Source organism: Nomia melanderi, chromosome 7, assembly GCF_051020985.1.
Source record: "Nomia melanderi isolate GNS246 chromosome 7, iyNomMela1, whole genome shotgun sequence".
NCBI classification, from domain to species: domain Eukaryota; kingdom Metazoa; phylum Arthropoda; class Insecta; order Hymenoptera; family Halictidae; genus Nomia; species Nomia melanderi.
The window spans coordinates 18,921,936-18,947,653 of NC_135005.1; the positions used below are offsets into that span (position 1 = coordinate 18,921,936).

Consider the following 25,718-nt stretch of genomic DNA (forward strand, 5'->3'; position numbering starts at 1 on the left):
GAAAGATTAATCGGCGAGCTGACAGCGCGGATACTGGAAATAAATCCGGACGAAATTTATTACCGTTCGACGCGATGATCCTCGGTGCATACTTGGGTTTCGCGTAGTTCGAATGTCGTGATTTTTCGGCGAGTCTATAAAATTCGTTTCATCGGTTAATCATGAAGCTGCGTTTCAGCTACGGATTCCATATTAATTAGATTCCGTCTAGCTCAACCCAGCCAGTCGCGTCTTAACGATGACGCGTCGCGACGTCGCGATCGCTATGCACGCGCCGCGTTCGCGTTCGATATTACTTCCTGAATCGAACGATAAACGACTGTGCTCGGGCACGAGCGCGATCGCTCGATCGCCACAGGTATCGCGGCAATTTTTCTCGAATAAAAGTTCCTCCAACGACGTACCCTGAGAAATTGTTCCGGCTATATCTCGACGCCACCGGTCGACTCCCCCACCCCGGCCGCCTTTCTCCTACCGTTCCCTTTTTTCTCCCTTTTCCCTTTCCGTTTGATTTAGTCAGCCCGTGAGCGACGCGACTTTTTCCGATATACAGGATATTTCCATTAGTTGCGTCCAAGTATCTCTTTCGCGCGCTAAAATAGTTACGCTCGGAAGAAGCGTCTTTAATATTACTCGAACGCACCTCCATTTCTGCTGATCCGCCTATTCCACTGGAAAATTCGTTTTTCGAAAGTGATTTCCGTCCTTTTAGCATTCCGTTATCCTCTCCGTTTCTCTCTTTCTCTCTCTTTGGGTCTGTTGTTCCTTTCGATTTCGATCTCGTCGAGCGCAAAGACGCTGCTCGAAATCTTCGGCCACAGTGAATCCTAACTACCGGAACAGCGTTCCTCGTTAGGATCACTTTAGGACAACTTCCGGAAAGGATTTGTAAAACCTCCGTGAACTTTCCTAATACCCCTGATAGAATAACCTCGTGACCTGCCAACAACCACCGGCGAAAACTCTTTCGTACTTTATTATCGAGTCGATTAGAGCTAAACGACCGCGCTATCGGTCAGCGCTCAAATATCCGGAGGATTTAAGAGATTAACACACGCGTGCGCGCGCGCAAACACACGTACCTACGTAACACTCTAGCGTCTAACCCGCGAAAGGTTCCATATTTGCCAAAGTTCTTTCATAATGGTCCGTTGGTATCGAGAGATCCCCCGATATCGACGATGATAACAGCACCGAACACGGCAACCGGAATCTAGGACACGCGAAAATCTTTTATCTGCACTGACCCAGACCTAATTCAGGATCGCCGGTAATCAGACCCCGGTTGGCGTGGCCGGAAACGGTAAGGCCGGGGTCACACGACCGTCGGAAAGCCGGACGTTGCGACATCCTATGGCTCTCGCGAGCGCCGAGCACCTTCTGTCGAAAGGCAAATTGCCGATCGAACTCTTAACCCGTTGCGCCCGAGGCCTTTCGAAAGAAAGTCGAATCGAACATTCAGCTCTGAAATACTAAGAAATAAGAGAAACAGCTACTAATCGTTTACCGTTGGAACAATTCCATTCTTTTCTTACAACTTACTATTCTATTACGATCGAGTCGTCTGCTTGTTATTTCCGATTAAAAAGCCGACCTCGAGGGGTTAGCGACGGTTGGTGAAAATGGACGTGCGCCGTGACGTCCGCGCGACTCGAAGCTAACGGTCCTCGTGCCTCCCGTTCACCGGAATGATCGATACCCGCGGCTAATCGACCGGCCGCCGAATCGTTTCGATGATCCGAACGACCGGTAATTTTCGAGCTAGCGCGAGGACGCTGCTCGTGAGCCTAGGCTAACGCGCGTCGTAATTCCCGACGCAACCGGCCGTGATATCGGGCCACGCGACCGCCTAATCTAGTGATCTTGGCGCTCCGCTGCTCACAGCCGACCCGATGATTAACGGCGGCCAGCGGAACGCTTCGACCCTCGATATCTCGATGTCTTGTAACGCCGGTCACGTACCGGACGTCTTCACCTGTTAACGCTATCAGGTGTATTCGGTTCCGACACTTGTTTTCGCAACAGGGGGCAGGAAGGCGTGTGCGGTAACGAGAGTACCGTGGAATAACAGAGTGATAAATGGGCAGAAGGATAAAGTAAATGAGAGTGAAATTCTCTGCGAGTAATCCCCACGCCTAGCAACAGGACAACAGAACCTCCTGGAAAATTTCAATTTCAATCGAGTAAAAACGAATTTTACTTGCCCGCGCGCGAGATGGGATAAAATGCTCATCCATCTGGGAGAATGTTTAATTTTTACTAAAAGCGTTTGCCCGTTTCCCCTACGGCGGACAATTAACCACGGAGCGAACGGTGAAACGAGGATTCGGAAGAATTACAGTTAACGCGGGATCATAAAGCGGAAGAGCAGCCTCGTATTTGCCAAAATAAAAACAGGCTTCCGCTGTATACGCGCGGCGGACCGTGGACAAAGGGAAGCTAGTCTTATCGGGACAGCTTTCCCCTTAAGTAAAAACTTCCAAGATGGAGACCAAGTTGAAACAATGCGCAACGATAAACGGATATATCGCGGAAAGTCGAACTTGTTCCGTGAACAACGCTGCCCGGCGAGACTGGAAATCGATGGAAACGCCGCCTGCCGGAAAGCTCGGCAAGTCGCGCGAACCCCGAGACCGCAAACTCCGCGAAAGCTTCGCGAACACCCTTCTAGGGAGCTTTCGCGTCGTTCCAGGATCCCTGTTTTACCAACGAGAACCCACTCGCGAGAAGCTTCCGAGAAAATACGCGGCGAGCTTCCACCGCGCCATCTGCACTTTTCGAATGCCACGTGGAACGAGCTCTCCAACAGCGAGAGCTTTTACCACCGACAGAACAAAAGAAACAGTCCACTCGGATACTTTAATCCTTCGTTATTCTTTTACACTCATTATTTCTCTTCCTTGCCGTACCTTTGTTCATCGGGTATTTGTAGTTCAGGGTCTTTTTTCAAAAGGGAGGATCGCATTAATGATCGCGCTTACTTCTCGATGTGAATTTTTAATGAAATCTAACGTTTCTTCTTAACGATCAATCTATTCGAATGACCTTTCGTGTTACGAAACAATGGAGTACAATTGAATCGTATTGGCTTTGCGACACTCTGGGCATTCGAGTCGTAAAACGATCGGAGAATATTCAGTGGATTCGTAATATCGCGATTCCTCCGGAATGAATGAAGGATTTTCAATAGGTGGATCTCCTTCGGCCCGGGGTAAAGTTCTACTCAAGACAATACCTCGTCTCCTACGCGATCGGCGGCGCAAGCTCTACCGCGAGACGTTCGCCGAAGTAACTCGGCAGAAGTTATTAAGCGTACAAGCGAGGCTTTATCTTCCCTCGAACTACGATCGCCTAGCGATGAACTTTCTAGCTGTAATCGATTGCACCGTGCCTAGTTACCGTGTTCAAGAGCTACTCGTAATCACAGCGCAGTGAACGGACTGAAAAGCTACTTGTGGCTGCCGGCTGATCGCTGATACACGGCCCTAAGGGCCGACGAGTGTCCAACATGTCGCTGAATGATGCCGGCGAAGTTGCTCCGAATTTTCTTCGACCCTCTCGTTGCGTCAGAATTGTAGCAACTGTTTCGTATACGCGGTAAACCTCGTTCGACGAGAGAGAGAGTCAAAAACGTTAATGAGCTGTGATACTTTTCAAAGGGACCGTGCTCGTCGCGACGGTGCTCGTGACCTTCCGGACGTGAACGCGTAAAAAGATTCAGAAGCACCGAAATATAATGTATCGCTGTACCGAAATATCCGAGCGTCGCTACGAAAATAGTGAATTATTGCAATTTGGCTTCGATCAACGGAATCTTTTAACTTTTAAGTTTCCTCCCAGACTGTAAAGTATCGAGGAATGTTTGTATCGTTGTCCAGAAAAGAAGCGGAGGGTTCGCGCGAACGAACTAAACAACGCTCGAATAACAGAGAAACAAACGGAAAATGATATTGTCTCGCATGGTTATCCAGCCGGAAGCGCGGCGATCACGTTCGCGCGAGGAAAGTAGAAACGGGTGTTTCTCCGGGAAATCGTCGAGGCGACAACGGAACGTGGGGGATTCCCGCGATAACGGCCGCGTCCGGAAGGCTCGAGCCGAGGAAATCCGGTTCGATAAATAAAAATCAAATTCCCGCCTTGGCGACCGTTGAAGCAGAAGGCGTGAATGAATGTGCCTAAATGCGGCGACTAAAGTGCAAGAACGGGATGGGATGATAAGAAGATAGATAAAGAATAAAAAAAGTGAGACAGTCAAGAGGGAAGCGCGCGCAATTTGAGTGTGTTGGTGTCACCGCTTCTTGCGCCGTGGCAACTGACTACGGTGGTCAGCCTGTGCGCCACCCGGAAGTATCACCAGCAACAACAATAATTTCTCGATCCAGCTCGTCATCTTCTCCGGCACATTCGAGCCCTCCCGGTAGCTGTTGTTAGGCAAGACATCGCGTTAAAGTGTTTCGTGCTAGCGGCATCCCGCCTCGGTGCCTGAATCAAGAGAGGAATCCTTAGAGATATACCACCGGCAGGCTTTCGCGTGATCACCTAACCGGCCCTGACTTCATCCTCGCCGGTCAACCCTTTGGGACATCCGATTCGTTTCCGCTCGCGTCGAGTTCTCCGAAAATCGAGCTAGGCGCAACCGACTCTATTCCGAACGACGCGATTCGAGCAAAGAAACGAGCGTTCCTTCGGCTCCCACTTTCCTCGGTGTCTACGTGCTCCTATTCGGCCAGTCTATAGCGAATTCTTGCAGGTATCGTAATCGTGAAAGATTTACCGATACTAATACAGTTTAATAATCCAGTGGAAGCCGAACGAGCGTCCGTTCATTTGGTTCGAATCCAAGAGAATCTGCAGCGAATATTCCAAGATTCCCCTTTTACTGCCAAGTAGTTTCGGCCGCGTGCATTCAGAGCATCGAGCTTGTAGCTTCTTCGGCGAGAAGTGCTCTCATACATATGTAGTTAGAGACCGAGTCGTGTTTAGACTCGAACAAAAAGTGCTCTCATACATATGTAGTCGGACATCGAACCGTGTTGACTCTTTGGCAAGTAGTCGTGTACATTGTAGTCAGGCACAGAACTCTGTTATTTATTCGGAGGAAATAGCTTTCCACTTTTCGATGGAAAATAGTTTCGGATACGCGTGGACGGACCTCGACCGTGTCAACTGTGATTCAACTGAATGTTTCATTGCTGCAATCTTTAAACTTGACAAAAACTCGAGTATCATTGTACAATCTCGTCGTAGGTGGGAATCGACTTTAACGCTATAAAATTCTAGCATCGAGACACAACTGGTTGCCGAAGGTAGTGTACACCTAAAAATTATTCTTTAATGATCGACGCCGTCGTACTCGAAGCGAATTTCGTCGTACTCCGTCCGAGAATACTAAAAGAAAATATTCCTCTTGATCCCGTTTGGCCGAGTTATCGAGCTACTTTAACGTATCGAGTACCCGAACGGCTCTATTTCAGGTCACAGACAGCGTAAAGTAGTCAAGAGGGTATATAGTCGGACGTCGCGCAGTAACACGCGTTCGGAAACTCTATTTTCCGTTTAACCCTAGAAAGACTTCGGGGATATCTCCAAGACCGCTATCACGTAAACGCGATTTATTTCTCGAAAGATAAGATTACGAAAAAATATCATTTCGAACAGTTCGAAAAATTGACGAAACATCCGTTACTTTCGAGACGCGGAGGTTCTCGAAGAACAAACGTGCCGAAAGTGCACGTACCCGAATGCTATAGCTGTCCGTTTAACAGTTAATCAAGTAAAGGCAATACCTCCCAAAGAGGATAAGTTGCTTAGCCCGAGCCTCGGTCATTCTAGGGTTAATCCTATTAAACGGAGAGAACGCAAAAAGAAGAATCGGCGGGTGGGATAGAAAGTCAATTAGTGGGTCAATTAGAAACCGATCGACGATTACCGGAAAGGAAACCGGTCAGACCACGGAAGGTTGATGTACTCGGATAACGAGACTCCTATCCCGTTGAAAGGTAAAAAAGAGAGGAAAAGCGTGTAGAGTCGGGTTTGGGGCAACTGTGTTTGTCTCGGGTTCGCGATTCGATCACATTCTCCGGAGACCGTGTCGCGTTGCGTTCTCAATTTTTAATCGCGCGAAACTCGACTCTAATAAAGACAACCAAAGTTCCTCGTGGTCTGGCGATCAACGATCCACGGTAGCCGAGTCGCCGTCCTCTGCAATCCATTCGATTTAGAAACTGATTCGCTGCCGTTCCATCCAGTCGATTACGAATCCATTGCGCGTAGCATTCTTTGCAAATGGAGAGAGTAGATTCGTCGGAAACAGTCGGCAAGCTTGTTTCCACGCCAAACAGATTGTCCAGACTATTAAATGAATCGGAACTGAACGACTCCTAGATCGTACTTCGGAACATATACGATCGAGTGTAAAGAAATGCTCGACCGAGATCCTACCGTCCAGAAAATTGAAATACCAGATTCGCTGCATTTCCCTCGCACCGGGTGTCCTCGTTAGCCGCGAATCAACCGGGAAAATTCGTTAAAATTGGATTCCGGCTAAAAGGCGCGTTTCTCGGTCGACGCGAGCGAGAAGCGAAACTCGATCGAAGGGATCGCGAGACTGGTCAGGGCCCTCGGGGATCGGACGTCGCGATCGTTGGGTCGCCGGGCTGCCTTTACCAGGGCTGCGTTGCGTAACCAAAATCTCGTGGTGCCGAGAGGGACTAGCCGCGAGCTTGCGTCGGTTCAATGGTACTTACAAGTAGAGCGCGCTCGCCACGAACACTGTCAGCACCAGCGAGTACGGTAGACACACGTAACAGATGCCCAGCGAACGCAGTATTACGTTGCTAACGACCAGCAGAACCACAGAGTCCAAGATCAGGGCTCCGAAACCCATATCACACTAACAGCGCATCTTAGACTGTTCCATTGAAAATCATCACTGACGCGCGGCTACGCGGTGAGCTCGCGGAGCTCGCCAACTGCCAACCATCTTCGAGGCTTTCGATCATTCCTTTCTTTCCGCGTGTCGCTGGAATTTTAGGAATCAATTTAAAGGGGGAGTTCGAACCGATTTCTTCACCGGGCACTTGGTATTTCGGTATTCGAGTATTTCATCGTCTTCTTTGACTTATTGGATGCTTGGAAAATCTGATATTGCGCAAGGTAAAGGTACTAGCATCGTTAATACGGACGGTGAAAATTATTTAATTCTGACCTTGGATGATTTTCAGAGCAACATTTCCTTAAATATTAATGTCACTCGTTTACCGGTTCACGTATTATCTTCTTTCCACGGTTTTCTATACGTTTGAATCTACTGCGAGTCTAGTTTGCTTTCACCGAACTGTTCTTTAAGCTCTTTATCTTCTGTCGCTAACATTCCGTTCCACTGTAAAGCAACGAAGAGGACGTCGTTATTATTTATTTTCTTTCGATTCAATTGCACCCGGGATCGCGGAAGTTCTCTTTAAAGAACGGAGGCGATGTTCCGCGGAAAAAACCCGGAATCCATAACGCGAATGATATTTCCCCGTAGGATTTTCCGCCCGGCTGCGAAAAAATGACAGGAAACATCTGTCGAGAACACGTGCGCTCGACTGGCAGATTTAACGCGTCGGTGCGGCCATTCAGGGTAAAAATGCTGCGTGAAATCGAGCGTGAAACGTCCCTGGAAATTTTCGAAATTGTATTCCGACGACGATCCAGCAAAGAGCATTACCATCCCCGATCTAAATAGCGCGCGATGAAAGTCGAATAGCGGAATATCCGCTCTGAACGAGAGAACCGCATCAAACGGAGGTCATTATCAAAACCGTTCTTCCCTCGCGCTTTTTTGCTTCTATACAGTTGTTTCTTTCATCGGTGAGCTTCTTCTTCGCGAATGAGAAGATTTCCAAGTGTTCGCGTTGCTGGGATTCAAAAATTTCCATGTTCTATAGTTTCGAGAGTTGAAATTTGCAAAGTTTCAAAACCGCAAAATTCTACAGCTCTAATGAAAATAGATTTCTAATGAAAATCGGGAAATATCGCGATCGTAGAGCCAAAAGATCAGTGAAACAACGAACCACGACACGCAAGACCTCGCACTGTAATTCTCTGGCGACTGAGGACGGGGGATGGTGGTGCACGAAGAATGGAGGAACTGGATTTCTCGCGGCGATAAACGCACCATCGAGAGCGCGATTCGAGGCGGCGGAAGCTGGCGAGCTCCGGTGCGTGAACGCACAGCGAACGAACCGGACGGTCGCACCCGCGATGCGTTTCATCGATAAGCGAACAACCGAAACAGATCTTCACCGACGACGAACTGAAGCCGTGCATACGACCGACCACCGACTATCGTGCCGCCCGAGGAGATCGACTATTGGTCTGGGCCGACGCTATGTCGAGGTATCCTCAGTGACGTACGATATGCTATTGACAAGTTTCTCTCTCTGCACGCGGACTGTTTACCTTTTAGGGACGAAAACTGGCCGCAAACCGCTACGCAACAGCCAATCGGACAGTTTCGTGGGAACGCCGGCTGTTTAACCTCGTTAAACGCCGGTTTTAACGGTCCGATTGGTCCTGATCTCGACAGCCGGATATACTCGATTACTTAACCGATCCGCGCGTTGTTCGCTGAATCAGTTGTTCGATGTAGACAAACTGTGGATCTGTGACTCCAGGTTCCGAATTTTCTTTCATTTCTTTCATTCCTTTCATTCCTTTCATTCCTTTCATTTCTTTCTTTTAGAAGGAAAGTCGTCTATCGCATTGTACAAAAAATGTTGGGATTATTTCTTTAGGAGCACAGGTAGGCCGGTTTACGAAAAACCTATTGACAAAGTACTGAAAAGAGGAAGAGTAGCATAAACGTCCGTTGAATTCCGAAAGAACTGCGACCTAGCTCCGATATTTTAGAGGAAAGAGGTACAGGGCGCGTGGATAATTGATTAAAGTGCAATCGGCAGAAGATCGGAAGAAGAATTTCGGTCGGGGAAAACGAAAGTAGATTGGATAGGAAAGAGGAAAAGGGCGCAGCGGCGAGCAGCGACGAGGTTGGCCCGAAGGCAACGGTTTACAATACAAACGCTTAAAAGGCTTCAGAAAGCTTGTAACCACTGAGAAGAAATACCACGGCTGAATGAAGGATCACGTTAAAAAATGGGCTTGTGGGAAAATATGCTTAGGTAACGTTGAATTAGGGTTTCACTATCGTTCATGTCTCGCCTTGACGGGAAATTAGCACCTACCCAGCCGCCAATTACGCCGCGGCGATTGGAGCGAGTAACAACGCGTAACGTAATTTACAGAAACGTACCGAATCCGCTGCGGAACGCGTATCCATCGTGCTCCACTTCAATGGAATCGATGGTGAACAGTTTCGAGGCCAGCGTCACTCGTGTCATCGGTTCGAAAAGCGAAATAACCCGTCACGGACAACTTATCGAGCAACTAAAAGGAAACTCGAGAAATTCCACTAGACGCACGAAATCCTTGACCAATTCCCTTCGATTCCTTCGAATCCCTTCGAATCCCTAGCCAACAATCTCGAACGGCAGAACAGTTTGTTTCGCCTCTGAGGAATTCCGTTCTGCACAGAGCTAAATTAATTCCGCGATCACTGCGGAACAGATAGTTGCGCGAGACAACCTTGTCCGGCTTCGTCCGCCTTCACTTTTCCAAAGAGTGCTGTAATACCGTCTGCGGTGTCCGCAAATTGATTATTAGCCGCGGTTACTCAATCGCGCATAAGATCGGCAGAGCTAGACTAAAGATATCGGATAGAAAGCGAGCGAGCTAAGGAATTCCGAACATTAAAATATCCCGGGTTCCAGGTATCAATGTCAATTTCAATTTCAAGTTTAATAGCAAATTTCAAATCTAATATGCAGTCCAAACAATAAAACGCTTCAGGTTCCCGCGAACAAACAGGCCGGCCGCGGAAACCTTCTATTTTTCCGGAACATCCGCAATTTTTCCCTCGGCAACCAGCGATTTCGCTTTCGCCTGGGTCTCTTCCAGCCAGCCAACCGTCGTAAATTCAATCTCGAGGCATAACGGTAAAATTAAATCACGGGAGAAGAAGGTACGCTTCCTTTCTCGAGCGTGGTCGTATGAAAACTCGGCCGCACACACCGTGAATCGCCGGCCGGCGTCGCACCTGGCGAACACACACCGGCCGATGCTCCACTTTGTTCCCCGCGGCATGTATTATTAATCCCGACGAGCGCGTCGCTCGTCATCTCTCAACTTGCCCGGTTAAGTGGGTTCCGTTTCCCTTCCCGAACTGGCAGTTTTCAATCCGCCTTTCGAGATACCGTCGACAACGTCCGCGGAATTGATCGCTCGCGTTTAATCCCTGTCAGCCGGGCCGCGGCGAGTTCGTTTCGAATGGAGATCGGCGTCGGCCAATATTCCAGCCGGATAATCGATCGGAGAGACGGCAATTCAAAATGAAAAGGATTTCCTTCGGCGATCGTCCGATGGGGATTTCTGGATTACGTTTTGCTTTTCCCTAGGATGTCTTGGATGTCCCGGAGCCGAGGAGGTTGCCGTACCGTCGAGAATGCGACACCTTTTTTCATTAGGAGGCGACAGTGGTCGATAGACCGCTGTATAAGGCTTCCGTATACTTGACGGCTATAATTGATTGCATGGAAGTGATTTAGAACCGACGATGCAGTTCTGAACTTGCATCTATAAGATGCAACAGCCATATAATATTAGAGCGAACGAAAATTGCCAGACTTCCGAATTTCTACAACTTTCAACTTGAGAGTTTCAATGCGTCCGATCGTTATCTATTTCTTCCACTTATGCCGAGAACGCAATGAACAGTTCGGCAGATATTTTCAACGATGGAAATGAAAGTTTGAGCAATCTCCAAAACCATTTGATCTTTTCTCGTAAAGATTCGCATTTTCACGTTGCACCGGTCGAAAGACAGCCGGTAACGATCTAATCGGAAAATGCGACACGTAATGCAACGTTGCGCAACGGACACAGTGCCGCGTTTTAATTCCAGCCGGGCATTAAATCTTGACCCGTTCGCCGGCGACGCGGGAGGCCAAGAGAAACTTTTTTTCCGGCAAAACTTTACGAGCCATTCATATTTATCGAGCTTCCGTTTACCGAACGCTGTTACTGAGTGAGAACGCTCGATCGATCGCGGAACCGGAGACACTTCACCGCGAGTACCGTCATCCTATTCTTGTCCGCCGGCGTGTATACGTGTGCATACGTGTAGAACAGACGGCGAGAGGGCGTGGTGCACTCAACGCGGCGTATGATATTTAATCGCGTCCGATTGCACCGGACCGAAATTATTTGCCGAATCGACGCGCCGCCGATCGACGGTCCCTCGGAATTGCAATTAAAACTCCACGGAAATCCCTGCTCGCTGTCGCGCGACACGAATTTCGAGTAAAGTTTCATTTTCGGTGTACGAGGCGCTCTACGATCAATCGAAAAGACGGGGAAAATTCTTTCATTTCGCTTCCGTTGCCAACCGAAATCTTTGCGTTTACTCAAATTTCAGGAGCCTAAACGTTTGGTCAATTTTCGCGAGAACAGGAGAAAATATACGTGGGAAAGGTGCTGTGAAAATTCCGAATAAAAACTGGTTCGGGATAGCGCATTAGACTTTGTAAGTGAAAATGGTAATTCACGAACAGACACAGCCGAGTTCTGTTCCATGGCACAGATAGTAGATTAATTTTCGAAGCTGATTTTCTGCAGACAAGGAACAAATTTTTATTTACCTTCAACTTTTCGATACACCGTGCGCTTGGAGAACAAAAATTGCAACAACTCTTTCCGTATCGAATTCTCGCGTGAACCCAACAAGACGCGAAACTTGTTTGAAACTCGCTCTCGAGAGGAATCGTTTCCTTAGTTTTGATCAACGGAAGGTTGAATTTGTGTTCGAAGAACTCCGAGACTTTCCGTCACCTGCGCCAAGACGAAGGGATCCGAATCCAAACTTCGAACGAAAAACTGGGACATGGTTGAAGCGCAGGGATTATCAGCCTATCCGGTGTACTTGTTATTTCTACGTAACTCGAGATTGCAACTGTAACTGCAGGCAAATTTCCTCTATATCATAGGCCAACGAGAATCCTGCGCAAAGGTCCAGCGGAAAAGTTTCATCGAATTCGAACTGCGAACACTGTCGACTTCTTTCGTGTACAATCTTCTTCCGCGAAAAATAGGAGGTCCACTAGAAAAGCTATGCTCGCATTCCTTTCAGACCTAAGTAGAAATAAAATCAAATTACGGAGTTCCGGGCCGAACTCTGGCCACGTTCCATTAATTAAAAGTTTCGCGGTGCTTTGCTCGCGGACGGATGGAGCGAACGGGAAACATTAATTATCCATGGGAGGGTCGATGCGCGCGTATTCCCAGACAACTTCTCGCGTATCCACTCCAACGCGTTTTCCAATCCCTAAAGTGTCTACCTTCGCGTTAGTATCCTGCAGGAGCGATCCATCTCGAAACACACGTGCACGGCTCGACGCCAAAGACAACGCATGCAACGATTCTGGACGATCAGCGGCAAATCAAAGGGGTGGTGAATAACAATGAACGAAAATGTCGCAAGTTGGTCGTTGGTTGAACGAAAGAAAGAGTGTTCTATCCAGACGGGACTGCGCCCATCTCTGATCAGGCGTCGGACAGGTGCTATTTTGCGGTGGCAAATTTGTCTGCAAACACACTCGGGACGCTGACAGACGCAGAGCGTCGCGGGGCACTCGGAGAGAAACGCGTCTTACCTGTGAGAAATTATGCACTTATTCAAATTTATTCCCGAGTCCACAGATTTTCTGTGAGTGGATTGCAGATTTATACACGGAATAAGATACGATTGTCACCGTAAATCTACAAAGAAGAAAATTCATAGAAGGTAATATAATAAAATCCAAGCTTCGACATCTTTATTAGCACTTTGAATCGTAGCTAATTGGCCAGAAAATGTAGCCACTAGTCTATCTACTACCCTCCGTAACTCCGCTTCGCCATCTCCGTCGCAGAGACAACGACCCGCAAATCTCATCGCTAGTTTTCAATACGCGCGTTCTCGAAATGCGTCGGAGGACAAGGTGAATCGAATCCTCCGCTCGTCCCCTACGAGACAGCTCTGTTCTCTTTGCCCGTGACCGTACCAATACGAACGGCGGAACGAACGCGCGAAATTGAAATGACCCCTGTCCGTGAGAGCGGGTCCCGCGGGGAACGGCGTTCGTCGCGACGCACCGCGCCGCGTCGCGAGTGCCGCGGGTGCCGCGGGCCCCGCGAACAACGAAGGGCGCGAGAACGAAGGGAAGAAGAGCAATTCCGGGGCGTTTCGATTTCGATTTCCTGCATTTCCTCGCACGCTCCTCGGGGCCGGAAGGTAATTTTCAGTCGGGTCGACACATCGAACAAAGCATTCGAGGTATTCCGGCTGCGGGGGGGCGAGGGGGCGTCGGGCGAGGTTTCTCTGTCTCTCTCCGTTTCTCTCTCCCTCTGCGTCCGTCCGTCTTTTTCGGCCTATTCCTCTGTATCTGTTATCACGGCCGCGTGTGCGCGAGCCCTCGGCCCCCCTTCCCCTCCGGCCGGTCCACGCGGCGCACGGTAATCGAGTAGTGCGTGAAAGCTTTATCGTCCAAGGTGCAAGGCTCTTCATTCCGTTTCATTCCATTCCATTGCATCGCATTCCAAGCTCCGATCGAAAGCGTCGGGAACAGAGCGATGAGACCCAATATATTTCTGGCCGCGTTACGTACGTGCAGTTCTGTTTATTTAATTTTATTTACTACTTTGTCTATGTTCGTTTACCTGTTTAGTTTTGGTTTTTTTTTTTGTTTTTTGGTATTTTTATGTTTAGTTTCTAATGGCGTATCCGTGCGGTCGTCCGGTTGGTCCGATATACCGACGGGAAACACGGACATGGAGGATCAAAGGTATTCTTTAGCCATTGGTTTAATGGTGTTTTTTTTTTTTTTATATATGTTTTTGGTTTTCCGATTCGTTTCTTTGGGCGGATTCAGCATCGTGCACGTTCACGCTTGACTTTCATCGCATTTTCATGACGGGGGCACAACCAGTAAGCGGTCCAACATCGAACATCGCAAGCTTGTGTGTGTTTATTTATTTATTTATTTATTTTATATATTTTGTTCATTCTCTTTTTAATGCTTCGTGCTGTTGGATATATGTCGGGAAGATGTCGGGGAGGTCTGTGTCCGGCGCCCAAGGCCACGGTGTGGAACATACAAAGCCTCTGTGAACATTGTGCATTCGCTGTCAGTGGAAGCTGCGTGAGAAAGGCTGGAAGACGGTGTCTTCCGGGACGAGAATTCGGGACAGGGATCATGCTTGGCAAGGATTCGAACGTCCGATCCTTTAGAAACTGTCGCGGTCGTTCACCGATTTCGAGAGAGATTCAACGATACTTTACGAGAATAACAGTCGAGAACGCGAGCTTGCAACGGCAAAGGAACGTTCGAAGAGCGAAAATGAAGAAACGCGATGCTTCGCGGACTGCGTCTCGCGGCGGAGCAGCCAGTCGGAAGAGTAGAAGAGAATCGATCGATCGATTACCGGTGACAGCGAACGTACCCGTCAGCGAGGAAATTTCGACCGGTCCGAGCGTAATTACCTGCAGCCCGATACAGATCGATAGGAAATTCATGGGTTCGGTCTATAGAAGCGTGTAAACCGGTGAATCGTCGGGGAAACACGCGGGTGACTCGCTCGGCGGTCGCGTCGACGTGTTTCCCCGACAAGGTTTACCGCGAAACATTATTATTGAATTAGGTGCAAGCGCGGTCGCGTATCCGGCGTTACGGAAAGCCGCGAACGATCAAGAGTGGTGCACACCGATCGAGCACGCTCGAATCTTTGCCATTCGGAACAGGTTCGACGCGAGCAGAGCCGCGACTAAATTATTCGATGCCAGTAATTATAGAATTCCGCAAGGGTCAACGGCCGAAACAACTCGAAGCGGAACGGAGGTTGCCGATTCGAGCCGCTCTCTGCTCGCGAGCGCGACGGGAGCCAGGTGGGTTGCAGCGGTGGATAACGAGGCAGAACATGAAAACAGGGTTTAGGCGGGCAACAGATCGTACAGGCCGAGTCACGGACCCGGGACCAGTTGCGCGGATAGCCGGCCGAATCTGATTTAGCAAGCAAACACGCTCGGCTGTTCAACGAGTCTTCTACTTTTCGAATGTCGCGACTCGAACGAGCACGCCAGTAATACGTTCGAATTCTTATCGAAAACGCCTGAGAAGACTCTTTGAAAAAGCTTGAGCGCGCAACGTTGTTCCCGGAAGTGAGTAGAAGACGCGGAATACTCGGTGGTACGAATTCCGTCGAGTGTCCGACCATCGCCGGTTCTTTCTACTCGGGATCCGTGAACCGTGTTACCGAAACGTGTCCGGAAACACGAGATACCGAAAGTTTCCGAGTAGAATGGGCCAGCAACGGTCGGACAGGGTCGAACTCTCGCGTCGAGTACCACCGAGAACCTTCCTGCGCGTCTCGCGTCCGATTTCCGATAGAATGAAAAAAGCGCAACGAGCCCCGCGGCCAGCGACCCGGCCCAACACAGACCGGCCAGTGAAAAGAAAAACAGGTAGTTCCGATCAGACGGACAAGAATGAACCAAGAATAAAGAAGAATCAGAAGAAGTAGAAAGAGCATAGAGATGGGAAAAAGAAAAGGACTCACCGTCTCGTCTTAACGCGACGATAACGGCGGTAATCGTTGGCGTTTACGTCGTTGGGGTCGAAGCCCCTGCGATGCTTGGGCGGCGAGGACATGGTCGCAGCAGCCTTGGTCTTCGCGGCGTCCGAGACCGCGTTCGGCGAGCCGGCGGTGTTGTTGTTGACGAACGCGAGGCAGCTGTTCCCGTTGCCGATGTGCAGCGAATAGAGCGGCGGCGGCGAGGGCGGCAGCTGGGCGGGGACGAGGCCGGTCGTTCCGTCGATCGGTCGGTCCGAGATCGCGTGGCAACGGCAGACCACCTCGGCAGAGGATGCTGGTGCTTCTGGCTCGCCGATTACGAGGCTTCGATCCCCGTGACCGACGTGGCTCTTTGGCACCGCGTTCAGCTCGTGCCTGCTAACCCTACCGGCTCCCGGCCCACCCATTCAAATCCTCGATTAATCGCCCGTTCACTCCACCTCTCTCGCTCTGCCTCCGTGGCTGCTCCTGCCGCTCCAGCCGCTCCTCCGACACGCGCGACCACGTTCCCACTCTCTCTCTCTCTCTCTCTCTCTCTCTCCGTTTCTGGCCGTGCTGATCGAGATTCCGTTCGATATTTCTATGAACCGTTTCTCCTCCGGTTTTACCTCTGCCGACCGCGATTCCCTTTTCTATGCCGGACTCGATCGCAAACCCTCTCCGCCTCTCCGTTCGACGAACGTTCTACCCGATCGGCACAGCTCCTCCCCGACCTTCCGTTCCAGGTTCCTCCTCGGCTGTCCTCTCCCTTCGACGTCCTCGCTGCGGAAAGTGCAACCCCTTCGGCGATGCGATGTCCTGCGGACGCGTCACGAGCGTTGAGAGAATCCGCGAGCCGTCGAGACGGCCCGCAACAACCGCTTCGCCGTTAGCAGGCCGCGACCTCATGCACGCGCGCGACCGTTACCACCACTGGCGTGCGTCCCCAACCGAGTCTCGCGACGCACACCTAGACGCCACTGCCGCCGAGCCACCCATCCGCGGAGACCGACTCACGCACGTGCAACCCGACCGCACCGATTCCGGAGAAGAACTGACTCTTACTTCCTAGCTAGCCGGGGGACGCGTGGACAGGTGAATCGAGACGGGACGCGATTAGGGATCGGGGGATTACAGGAGGATGATGCGGGAACAGGGCAGCCCGTCTCGGGGAAGGAGAACGTGCCAACGCGTACCGCGTCTTCCACACCAATGTCCAGACACCTAGCCTCCTTCGTTCTTCTTTCCTTCCTTCCTTCCTTCCTTCCTTCCTTCCTTCCTTCCTTCCTGCCTCGCTTTCGCTCCGCGATCACGCCGACTCACTCCGCGCACCGCCACGGTCCTCTCTACGCCGAGAGGCGGCTGGTTCGGCGGGCACCGCGCGGTGGCAGCACCGGAGAACGCGACGACGAAAGAACCACCAGGTGCAATGTCATCCCCCTATTCGACGACTCTCGCGGGAAGCATCGAGGGGCGCGCTCGACTCGCTTGGCTCGCTTCAATCGGCCCGACACAATCGGCGAGGTCGGACGACGCTTTTAGATCCCGCGGATATTGTACTGGCATGTCTTTTTGGACGCCGCTCTACTCGAGGACAATTCATTCCCGATAGAATGGGGCTGCGGATTGATTGCGAGCCGAGATGACACGAGAGTCGCCGGTATAAAGGGATCTATGGAGACGGATGCTTGCCCGGCGGAGTGCGGTTGTCGGCCGATCTAGGTCACGAGAATGCACCCACGGATGCACGGCCCGAACCGGTTGGCCAGGTGCTTTCGATGCCGTTCTATGAGAATAGGCCATCTGTTGGACGCGCCGGGAAGACCCTAGCGATTCGATGGAGATGGGACTTGTGGGAATAATTCGCTATCGGAGAATCGAGAACCTCTTTGGCGAGCTTATGGACTGCGGACTTGGGTCCGCTTACGTCCTCCGTAGCGACTCTCTGTCGATCGGTTTGTAGTTCTGTGGTTCGTGTTAGAATTCACGCCGCGGATAGTTCGTGTATAATATATTCGTTCGACTAAACGTCTGACCGAGAGGAAGGCCTCCGCTAATTGGCAGAGCAGCCGATAGATTCGAGTACCGTTATGGATAGCGTAACGCGAGTCCGTCCAACGCGTGGCGGTCCGAAACCAATGGAAAATTAGCGAAATGGACGATGAAAAGGCGAGGATCACGAGCTTTCGGAAACGCGAGCGGAATGCCGATAAGGGACAGAGAGGATCGTAATTGGTGTCCGCGAATCCGCGGAGACGTGGCAATTTTACTCGATTAGTTGCCCGCGAGTTCGAGATCTTCCGTTGCCTATCGCGAATCGCCTATCGAGTTCGAAACTTGATCGCTAATTACCTCCCAAAGGGCAGCGAATCGATTCGCCCGTCAAGCGTGTTTCAGTTACCCGGGGGTCGTCGGAGGACCGACCAATCTTATTTTCGTTGGATCGCAATCTCTTTGGTTCGTTGATCGACATTGACCCTTGGCCGCAGCCGCTCGAGTTCGTTTTGACCTAGATTTCCGAAAGTTTCGCAAACTGGAAGCTGCATAAATATCTGCAGTCCACGGGCAACTGAACGTTTCAACAGACCTAAGCGTCGTCCCCTCGCAATCATCGAAAGCGTCCACCCTCCGAACCTTTTTGCTAAAGTGGATATTAATGAACTCTCGTAACTCGCTGAATAATAGATGCAAATAGGATGCGATTAACCCTACGAAACTTCCTACGACCTCAACAACTCGACTTATCGTGCCAAGTTTACGAACAATTACACCAGCAGCGAGATGAAAAAGTAAAAGAATAATGCAGAAACGATCGGCAAACTCGTCCGTCCCGCCGGCTTACGTCTCGAAGGGAGCAATTGCAACGTAACCTTGGGGGACAAGTGAAAAGTCAAATGTTTGCGCGAAGAATCGAGGGAAATTCGAACCGTATCCAGACAGTTTCGCTTTCTCCCCCCAGAGACGGGCAGAAATATTTAATCGTTAAACATGTGAACGAAAGAGTGAGAGAGAGTGAGAGAAAGAGAGAGAGAGAGGGGGGGGTCGAAGAGTCGAGGGTCGGAGGAGGCGCGGGCCAACTCGAACATCCATTTACACCTAGCCTCACGCAGTCACACGACGGAACGATTAACCGCCATCCACGCCCTCCGCCCCCGAACGAAAATAGACATGGTTCCGGGGGACGCCGCGCGGTGGCGGCACCGAGAAGAAGGCGCGAGACGGTGAGACGCACCGACGCAGGTGGGGTCAGGTGTGCAACGATTCGGTTCGGCGGGTAGTGAAAACAACGTGTCGGGGTTGCAAAATTTCGTTATCTCTCGCCAATCGCTGCTTCCGTGGGAAACTTTAATGGGGAGATTCCGAACTCGATGCCGAACGCGCGATTTAGGATCGAGGACGGAGACGAATACGCGAAAATCCCTTTAAGAAGAATCAAATGTACCGTCTCGTATGCAATTCAGGCTAGGCGGAATGTTCCGGATCCTGGAATCGAATCGGACACGTAACTCCGTAGCAGCGTCGATGCCAACACGAAAGCTACCCTCGAAACCCAGTCCCCAGCTCCTCCCACGTTTTTAATTGTTCGACAGACCAATTAAAATCTCGACTGAGTTCGTATCGATCGGGAACGCAAACAGAGGGCACCTCGACAGCCAGCCACCTCGCAAAGCAGGAGCAGAATGAATTTTTCACTCGCTACGCGATGAACCGAGCGACAACGCAGCCAAAGGTTAACGGCGTCTGAAAAACTACGCGTCCCCTATTCCGGAACGGCCAAAGTCCCGTCGCGGTCGAGCAGAACCGTCGAATCGAAGCGTAGAACTCGTTAGTACCTCTTCCACAAAGGGCTAGCCTAGGCAACATCCAAGAGCGACGTCCTCGTTAACGATACGCCCGAGGCTCCCGGACAATGGCAGCGCGCGTACGGCGAAACGGAAGCTGCGACGCGATCCGTCAGCCGAGACCGCGCGCACGGAACGGATCGAAAGGAGTATCGGCGAGAACGGAGCCCGGGACGAGGCGAAGCGCGTTCGAGGCAGACCGCGTGGCCACGAACGGCCGAGCGGAAGCTCGTCGTGCTCGTGGCTGGCACCGTCAGAGGGTGCGGACGAAAACGGTTGCGCCACGTGTTCGGCCAGTGGCACGCGTTGATCACTGTTGATCCTAACTCTGGCGATCGTCCAGTCCAAGCCCGAAGAAAGGCCGACCGTGAGAACCGAACCAGCTCGCTCGGCTGTTTACGGATCGTTCACCCTCGCGTCGGGCCGTCCGCCGTTCCCCGAGCGATTCTCACGCGCGAAACGGCCCCGTGCCCTTCCGCGGACACCGCCGACGCCCCTGAAAGCGACGGCCCGGCCGTAGCACACGAAACGGTAACGTGACTCGCGACTTTTCCGCTCCCCGACCGTGTTGGTAAGTGGATTGTCCCGGCGCGGCGCGGCGCGGCGGGCCGATCGTGAACGCGCTCGTCATCGTCGGACGCACTTCGCGACGCGATGCACCTGCCTCCCGCCCAAACTTATTTTCCCCCAGGGGTGAGCCGACCCTCCGGAAGATGGCAGCGGCATAGCGCGCCGCGAGCGCGCAACACGCCGCCCGGTCAATACCAGAAAAGGGAAGAGCGCGAAGGGGTCCAGTTTCTGTTGGCACGCTAACCTCGATTCCGAGTGCGCCCCGCGTACTCCTGCACCCGATCCGGCGAATTTCGAGATCGATCGGCCGACCGGCTTGACCTTGAACCGACGGCTCCGAAACGCGCGCCTCGGGCAGCCTGTGCACTGCGCCCGAGCTGGGGGCGCGACCAATTTCTGACCTACCGAAACGCTGCTCGACGCGAGGATGGACGCGAGGACGGATTTCCTGCAATTCCGATCGTTCGTTCGATCGAACCGGAAGACAATCGGTTGACGAACTATACGGTTTTCGAGTCTAGGATATTATTGACACGGCTCGCTGAGAACGCTAGTGATCGAGGCTTTTATGGACATCGACTCGGCGATACGCTGTCGAATTGCTATAGCGTACTTCTGGGCGATGCTTCCTCGAGATGCACTCGCAAAGTAACGCACTTGGGAAACATTTCAACGACCGAACATCCAACGAAACGTGCCGAGGGCGTGTCTGACCATGCACCACCCAATTCCCCTTATTTTCATACAGGAATGGCATCCGAATCGGAAGAGTTAACCCAATTTCTTGAACCTCCACGAATCTAAATGTACTCCAATTTCGACATTTATATCCGAAATATAATGAAACCGTCGATGACAGTCCGACATATTAAACGTCTGTTGCGAATCGAAACGATTAACCCCATTTCGTTAATTTCCGCAAATCCTAATATATTTCGGGCTCTCGATATCTTTCTTAGACACGATAAAACTATTGATCACGTTTGGACGTATCAAACTTCTTCCGCGGATCAAGAGGATTAACCCAATTTCTCGAATGTCCTCGAACGACGATAGATTCGAATTCTCTAATTTCTGGCTTGGACACGATTGAAGCTTTCGTAATTTTCCAAGGGTATATTTTTGCAGTGAACGGACGTCGTTTTCGAGAACGAGAACGAGCAACAACAACGGCCCCCTGAGACCCCAATGAAAGTTTGCGCATTGCACGGCGTCCCCGGTGTTGATCGAGAACTCCGCCGTGCGAATTCCGACCGCGAGGGTGTGTATGTGGAACGGAACAGGCCGGCGATTATTTTTGGATATCGAGCGAAAGTGAGGGTCTACCGTGGATGCATCGGCACGTCCGCATTTAAATCCCGTGCCGCACAGGTCACCGGTTCTCCTAGCACCGACGAAGGTGCGAACCTCGAGGCGAGGGCCTCCAATTAATCTCGCACGCATCGTTCGACTGCTGCCGTCCAACGGAGCGGCACGCCAATTCTTCCTTCGTCCGTGATCCTGGAAACGATATTTAATTCCTAATCGCGATAGCGCGATTTTCGAGGCTGCCGCGCGAACAGAAGAAACTTTCTTCCCAGCGAAACGAACGGGAACGCTCGAGACCAGTTACGCTCGAAAACTGCTTCGCGAACGGAACTTCGGAATCAGCCCGTGCTTCCCGTCGCTTCCGAGTTTCAGACTTTTCGATCAATTTCCAGTTACGCGGTGGCTGCGTCTTCGAGTTTGTTGGAACCGGTGGGCGATTTTCCGAAAATTATGCCCGATTTCTTAGGGCGGCGAGCCGGTCGGAACGAATTATGCTGGAAAATTGTTCGCTCCCCGGGGGAGCGTTACTCGAAAGTTTGCGACAAAAGGCGAATAGAAGACCCGGGGAACAATATTTCCAGCTGTTGAACGTTTCCCGAGGGACACGTCTAAATAATATATCTCCGGATATATCGGTGGAAGGTGCACGGCTCGCGGGTAGTTTGTGAAAATCCTGCGGGATCCCCGTTCGAAGGGCTGTTGCGTTCTCCGAGAGGAACGTTCGGAGGGCCGAGGTCCCTTCGAACTAGACGACACGTTGCGCGGGAAAATACTTTCGAACTGTTTCAACACTTCTAACCCCAGTTCTCGGAAGTAAGTGTAAAGCTCTCGTTCCCGAGGTTGATAGTCTTCCACACCGAACACTTTCGAACTCGTCGAATCCTGTGCATCGGTCGGTGGTTCGAATTATTCTGAGCTACCTTCGACATTTGTATATTTGAGAATGTTTTTGTATGTTTGCATCGTCGTACGAGTTGTACCGACAACTTTAAAACTTGCTCACCGTTGTCATCCACCGAAATCGACATGAAAATTGAAGCGAATATTAGTAACTTCAATCGAACACCAATGAAACCCTGCAAAAGCGATTACCGAAACTTCCAACGATCAGCCCTAATCAATCTGAACGAAACTCTCCTCCTCCAGTGTCCAACGTGAAACACCACGAAAGACACTTGGAAACGACGAAGATGAAAGCGACGCGGTCGTTTACCCACCCGTGGCCACGTGACACCGGAATCAGCGGCTGAGCGAAGACGTGCGCGATGCGTGCAACAATTCGATCCCCGTGGGATTCTCGGAGAGATCCTCCGGATCGGTTCGCGGTCGGTTCGGATCGATTCGCGTCTGTGTGGCTCGGTCCCGCGTACCTTTCGACGAATAAGTGACGCGAATGCTAGCACGGCGTCGGTATGACTGACTCTCTCTCCTGACCCAGCGTGCACGACCTGGCTTGGTGGCAAGCGAGCACAGCCAGCAGGCGTATCCCTGGTTGGTCAGCCGGTCGACCGTTTTGCCAGCGATGGACTTGATCCGATTCCCGACTTTTCCCTTCCGATCGATTCCGCGCGGCGTATGCCGCCTTCTCGCTCGACGCGGCGAGATTCCATTCGATCCGGACCTGAACGCCGCGTATAATCTTCCTCGCATGACTTAAGGATGAAACGCTTTTCGATCTAGGCGACCGACTAGAGGCTACGTGACACGGTTATCGGTGATCGTCCTACTCGGGAACATGCGCCTATCTTTGCGAGAGTGACGGATCATCCGTTGACCTCGCGGGCTTTCGAGGAGCAAGTATTTCGAACCGGAATCGTCGAAAGTCGATATCGAGATACGCGTAGAATTTTCGAGTTGCAAGTAATTCGGTTGCGTTACCGGGTCGCGCAAAGGAATCGCGGATATACGTGCATCTAGAGAGAATTGATTTCGCGGTGTGCACGATCAAAGAGTATAAAGAGTCTGTCTACAGAGTCATTATCTATTCAAGTATCTCCCTTTCGGTGGCATAGTATCCGCTATCTGGATAAGCTTTTTCGCTCACCGTAATAGACGTAATGGCCTCATGAAAGAGTGTAGCGTAACCCCGATCATCGGAATTTCGTTCCGATTCGCCGAGGTCTAATCTCCGTCGCGGTACAAAACAATCGAAGAACCTCCTGCGGTTCGTCCGTGGGTAATAAGAATGAGAATAGGTTCCCGGGATCGGTTTATATCTCGGCAATCGAATGACTCGGTTCGACAACGTCGCTGGCCGTTCGATTCAGGATGTTCCATCGGTACGCTGGCTCGCGTGTACTACTGCCGTGTGCTCTTCCCGATAGCGTAGCGCTGCCACTCCCCGAGCCCGATGTCATTAACCTAATCCAGAGCTACCGTGGCAAGATGAATCGACTCGTTATTCCTGCTCATCCCTGGCTTTCGATGATTTAAAGTTTCCTTGGGCATTCGTACGCTAACTTTACCGTTCGACGATATTTCACCGATACTTGTACCAGCTTATGCAACGTCGAACATCCATTTATTGCGATGCAAATCGCTGGAGCTCGGTATTTACTCGATTACCATTGCATTCGAATCGAACAGCATCTCGGAGTACGTTCTTGGGCTCGAAAGCTTTGTAAGTTTCAAGTAATCTAGCTAGGCCCCAAACTGTACCCCAAGTCCGGGGACAGCGAAATCGAGGTACACACCCATTCGAGAAGCACAAAAATCGTCTGCCTCGCGAGTCGAGAATTTGTTTTCATCGCATATATACCGCGAGTGTCGCGTGTTACTCACGTATCCGGGAAATTGGGTCGACCGTTCCTAACAGGGGCGGCATCGATTCCCGAAGAAGGTCGCCAGGAAAGCTCTCAAGGAACTCGTTCGGATTACCGGCTCGTTTCGCGTCCCGTTCCGCGGAGATCCTCCCGGCCGCGCTTCGATCTTCCGCTCCGGGAACCGCGAGGATAAACGAAATCGTGGGAGGACAGCTCGTCGTCGATCCGAAACTGCGATAATAAACCTGTCTCTGGAACGGAAGGTCCGCGACGAACCGCCATCCCTTGCTCCGCGGAATCTCGTCGGTCTGCACGCGAAGGAATTCGAAAACCGCCCGACATATGTAATCTCGCGTGTCTTTCCGTTGTCTTCCAAGTAATTAACTCTTTATAGCTGGTGCTTGGGTCTATCCCCACCTTGATTTTCAACAATTTATTCAGCTGTACGTACGGAGAGTAACGACTCTTGCGATTCGGAGCTCTAGACCTGGCTCTAGATGTTGCTCCAAGTTTCCAAATTTTCGCGTTACCGCTGAATTTCGAAGCTTTCCGAAATTTCAAAGGTAAACCAACCCAAGCCCTGTCAGGAACTAACCGCAATTTAGCGAACTACATCGATGAAACTCTCAACGAATCCACCGGTCGAAAGCTGAGCAACGAGACGCATCGATCGGCAAAAAGTATAAACTCCTTCGAGAATCGGAGGGATCCGAGGAGTGAAAGAGAGAAGCGTCGAAACGATTACGAAGCCCTCGAAACTCTCGAAGCTCGATCTCGCAGTGAAATTGGAAAGGGTAACCGCGATCCGTCGGTCGCGGGTTCAAGGAATCTGGGCCGCGGCAATCTACGCCAATGAATTTCAGGCGAACGGGAAAGGCTCGCCGAGGCCGAGTGACACGCTATAGGCTGTCTCCGGCACGTAACAGAAAGTTTCGCGTGGAGGGAGGTCGGCGCGGTTTGTGGAACGGCCGCCTGCAGGGCGTCGCGGCGCTCCGTAACCGTGCGCCGCATGTCGCCGACCCCGCAGTCACCTGTTTAACGCCCCGTGCCCCAGTATTCGAGTTTTGTCGGACATGCACGACATATTCTGTGTGCGTCGACGCTGATACGGCCCCGCCGGAGATGGTACCGATTAAACGAACGACAACGCGTTGTCATCGGCAATTATGCGTCAGGCCGGCGCGCTTAAAACCTCGTTACTCCAATCTTTCGATCCCCTTTTCGATCTCGTTCATCTAATCCGAAATAATCCCGTTGAAACGTTCTCGAGTCTCTATCCCCGGAGAATATTTCAGTATATTAACGTGTACTATCGCAGAAACGCGAAGGACGTTCGCGTGTATGCAATGCGGCAGTTGCGGAAAAATGGTAACCGACGCTGGCTAGCCAACCGCGCTCCAGTTTCGCTTGTTGCGTTCCAGCGTCACAAGTGTCAATGCGCGAAATAGCGAGGAGCAAAGTTCTGTCCCGTTGGCCACGTCGCGTTCCGAGCTCCACCGGCGGAACAAGGCAACACGAAACCGATGTGTGACAACCTGTACACAGTTTCGCG

At 51.3% G+C, this 25,718-nt stretch overlaps 1 protein-coding gene across 17 annotated transcripts in view; it reads right to left on the reverse strand.

The window, feature by feature from the left end:
- shaker (potassium voltage-gated channel protein Shaker) overlaps positions 1-25,718 on the reverse strand; it is a 244,728-nt gene that overhangs the window by 142,187 nt on the left and 76,823 nt on the right. The window contains exons 1-3 of one of the 17 annotated variants that reach the window (XM_031972113.2): positions 8,058-8,305; positions 7,208-7,381; positions 6,747-7,021 (exon numbers count right to left, since the gene is read on the reverse strand). The exons of 7 other annotated variants lie outside the window; for them this stretch is intronic. In XM_031972113.2, the coding sequence (XP_031827973.1) occupies positions 6,747-6,886 (140 nt within the window). In that variant the 5' untranslated portion in view covers positions 6,887-7,021; positions 7,208-7,381; positions 8,058-8,305. Of the gene's footprint in view, positions 1-4,292; positions 4,419-6,746; positions 7,022-7,207; positions 7,382-8,057; positions 8,313-15,690; positions 19,117-25,718 lie in introns of those variants that run through there. 9 more of the 17 variants (XM_031972116.2, XM_076369388.1, XM_031972115.2 and 6 more) reach the window with 9 other exon arrangements.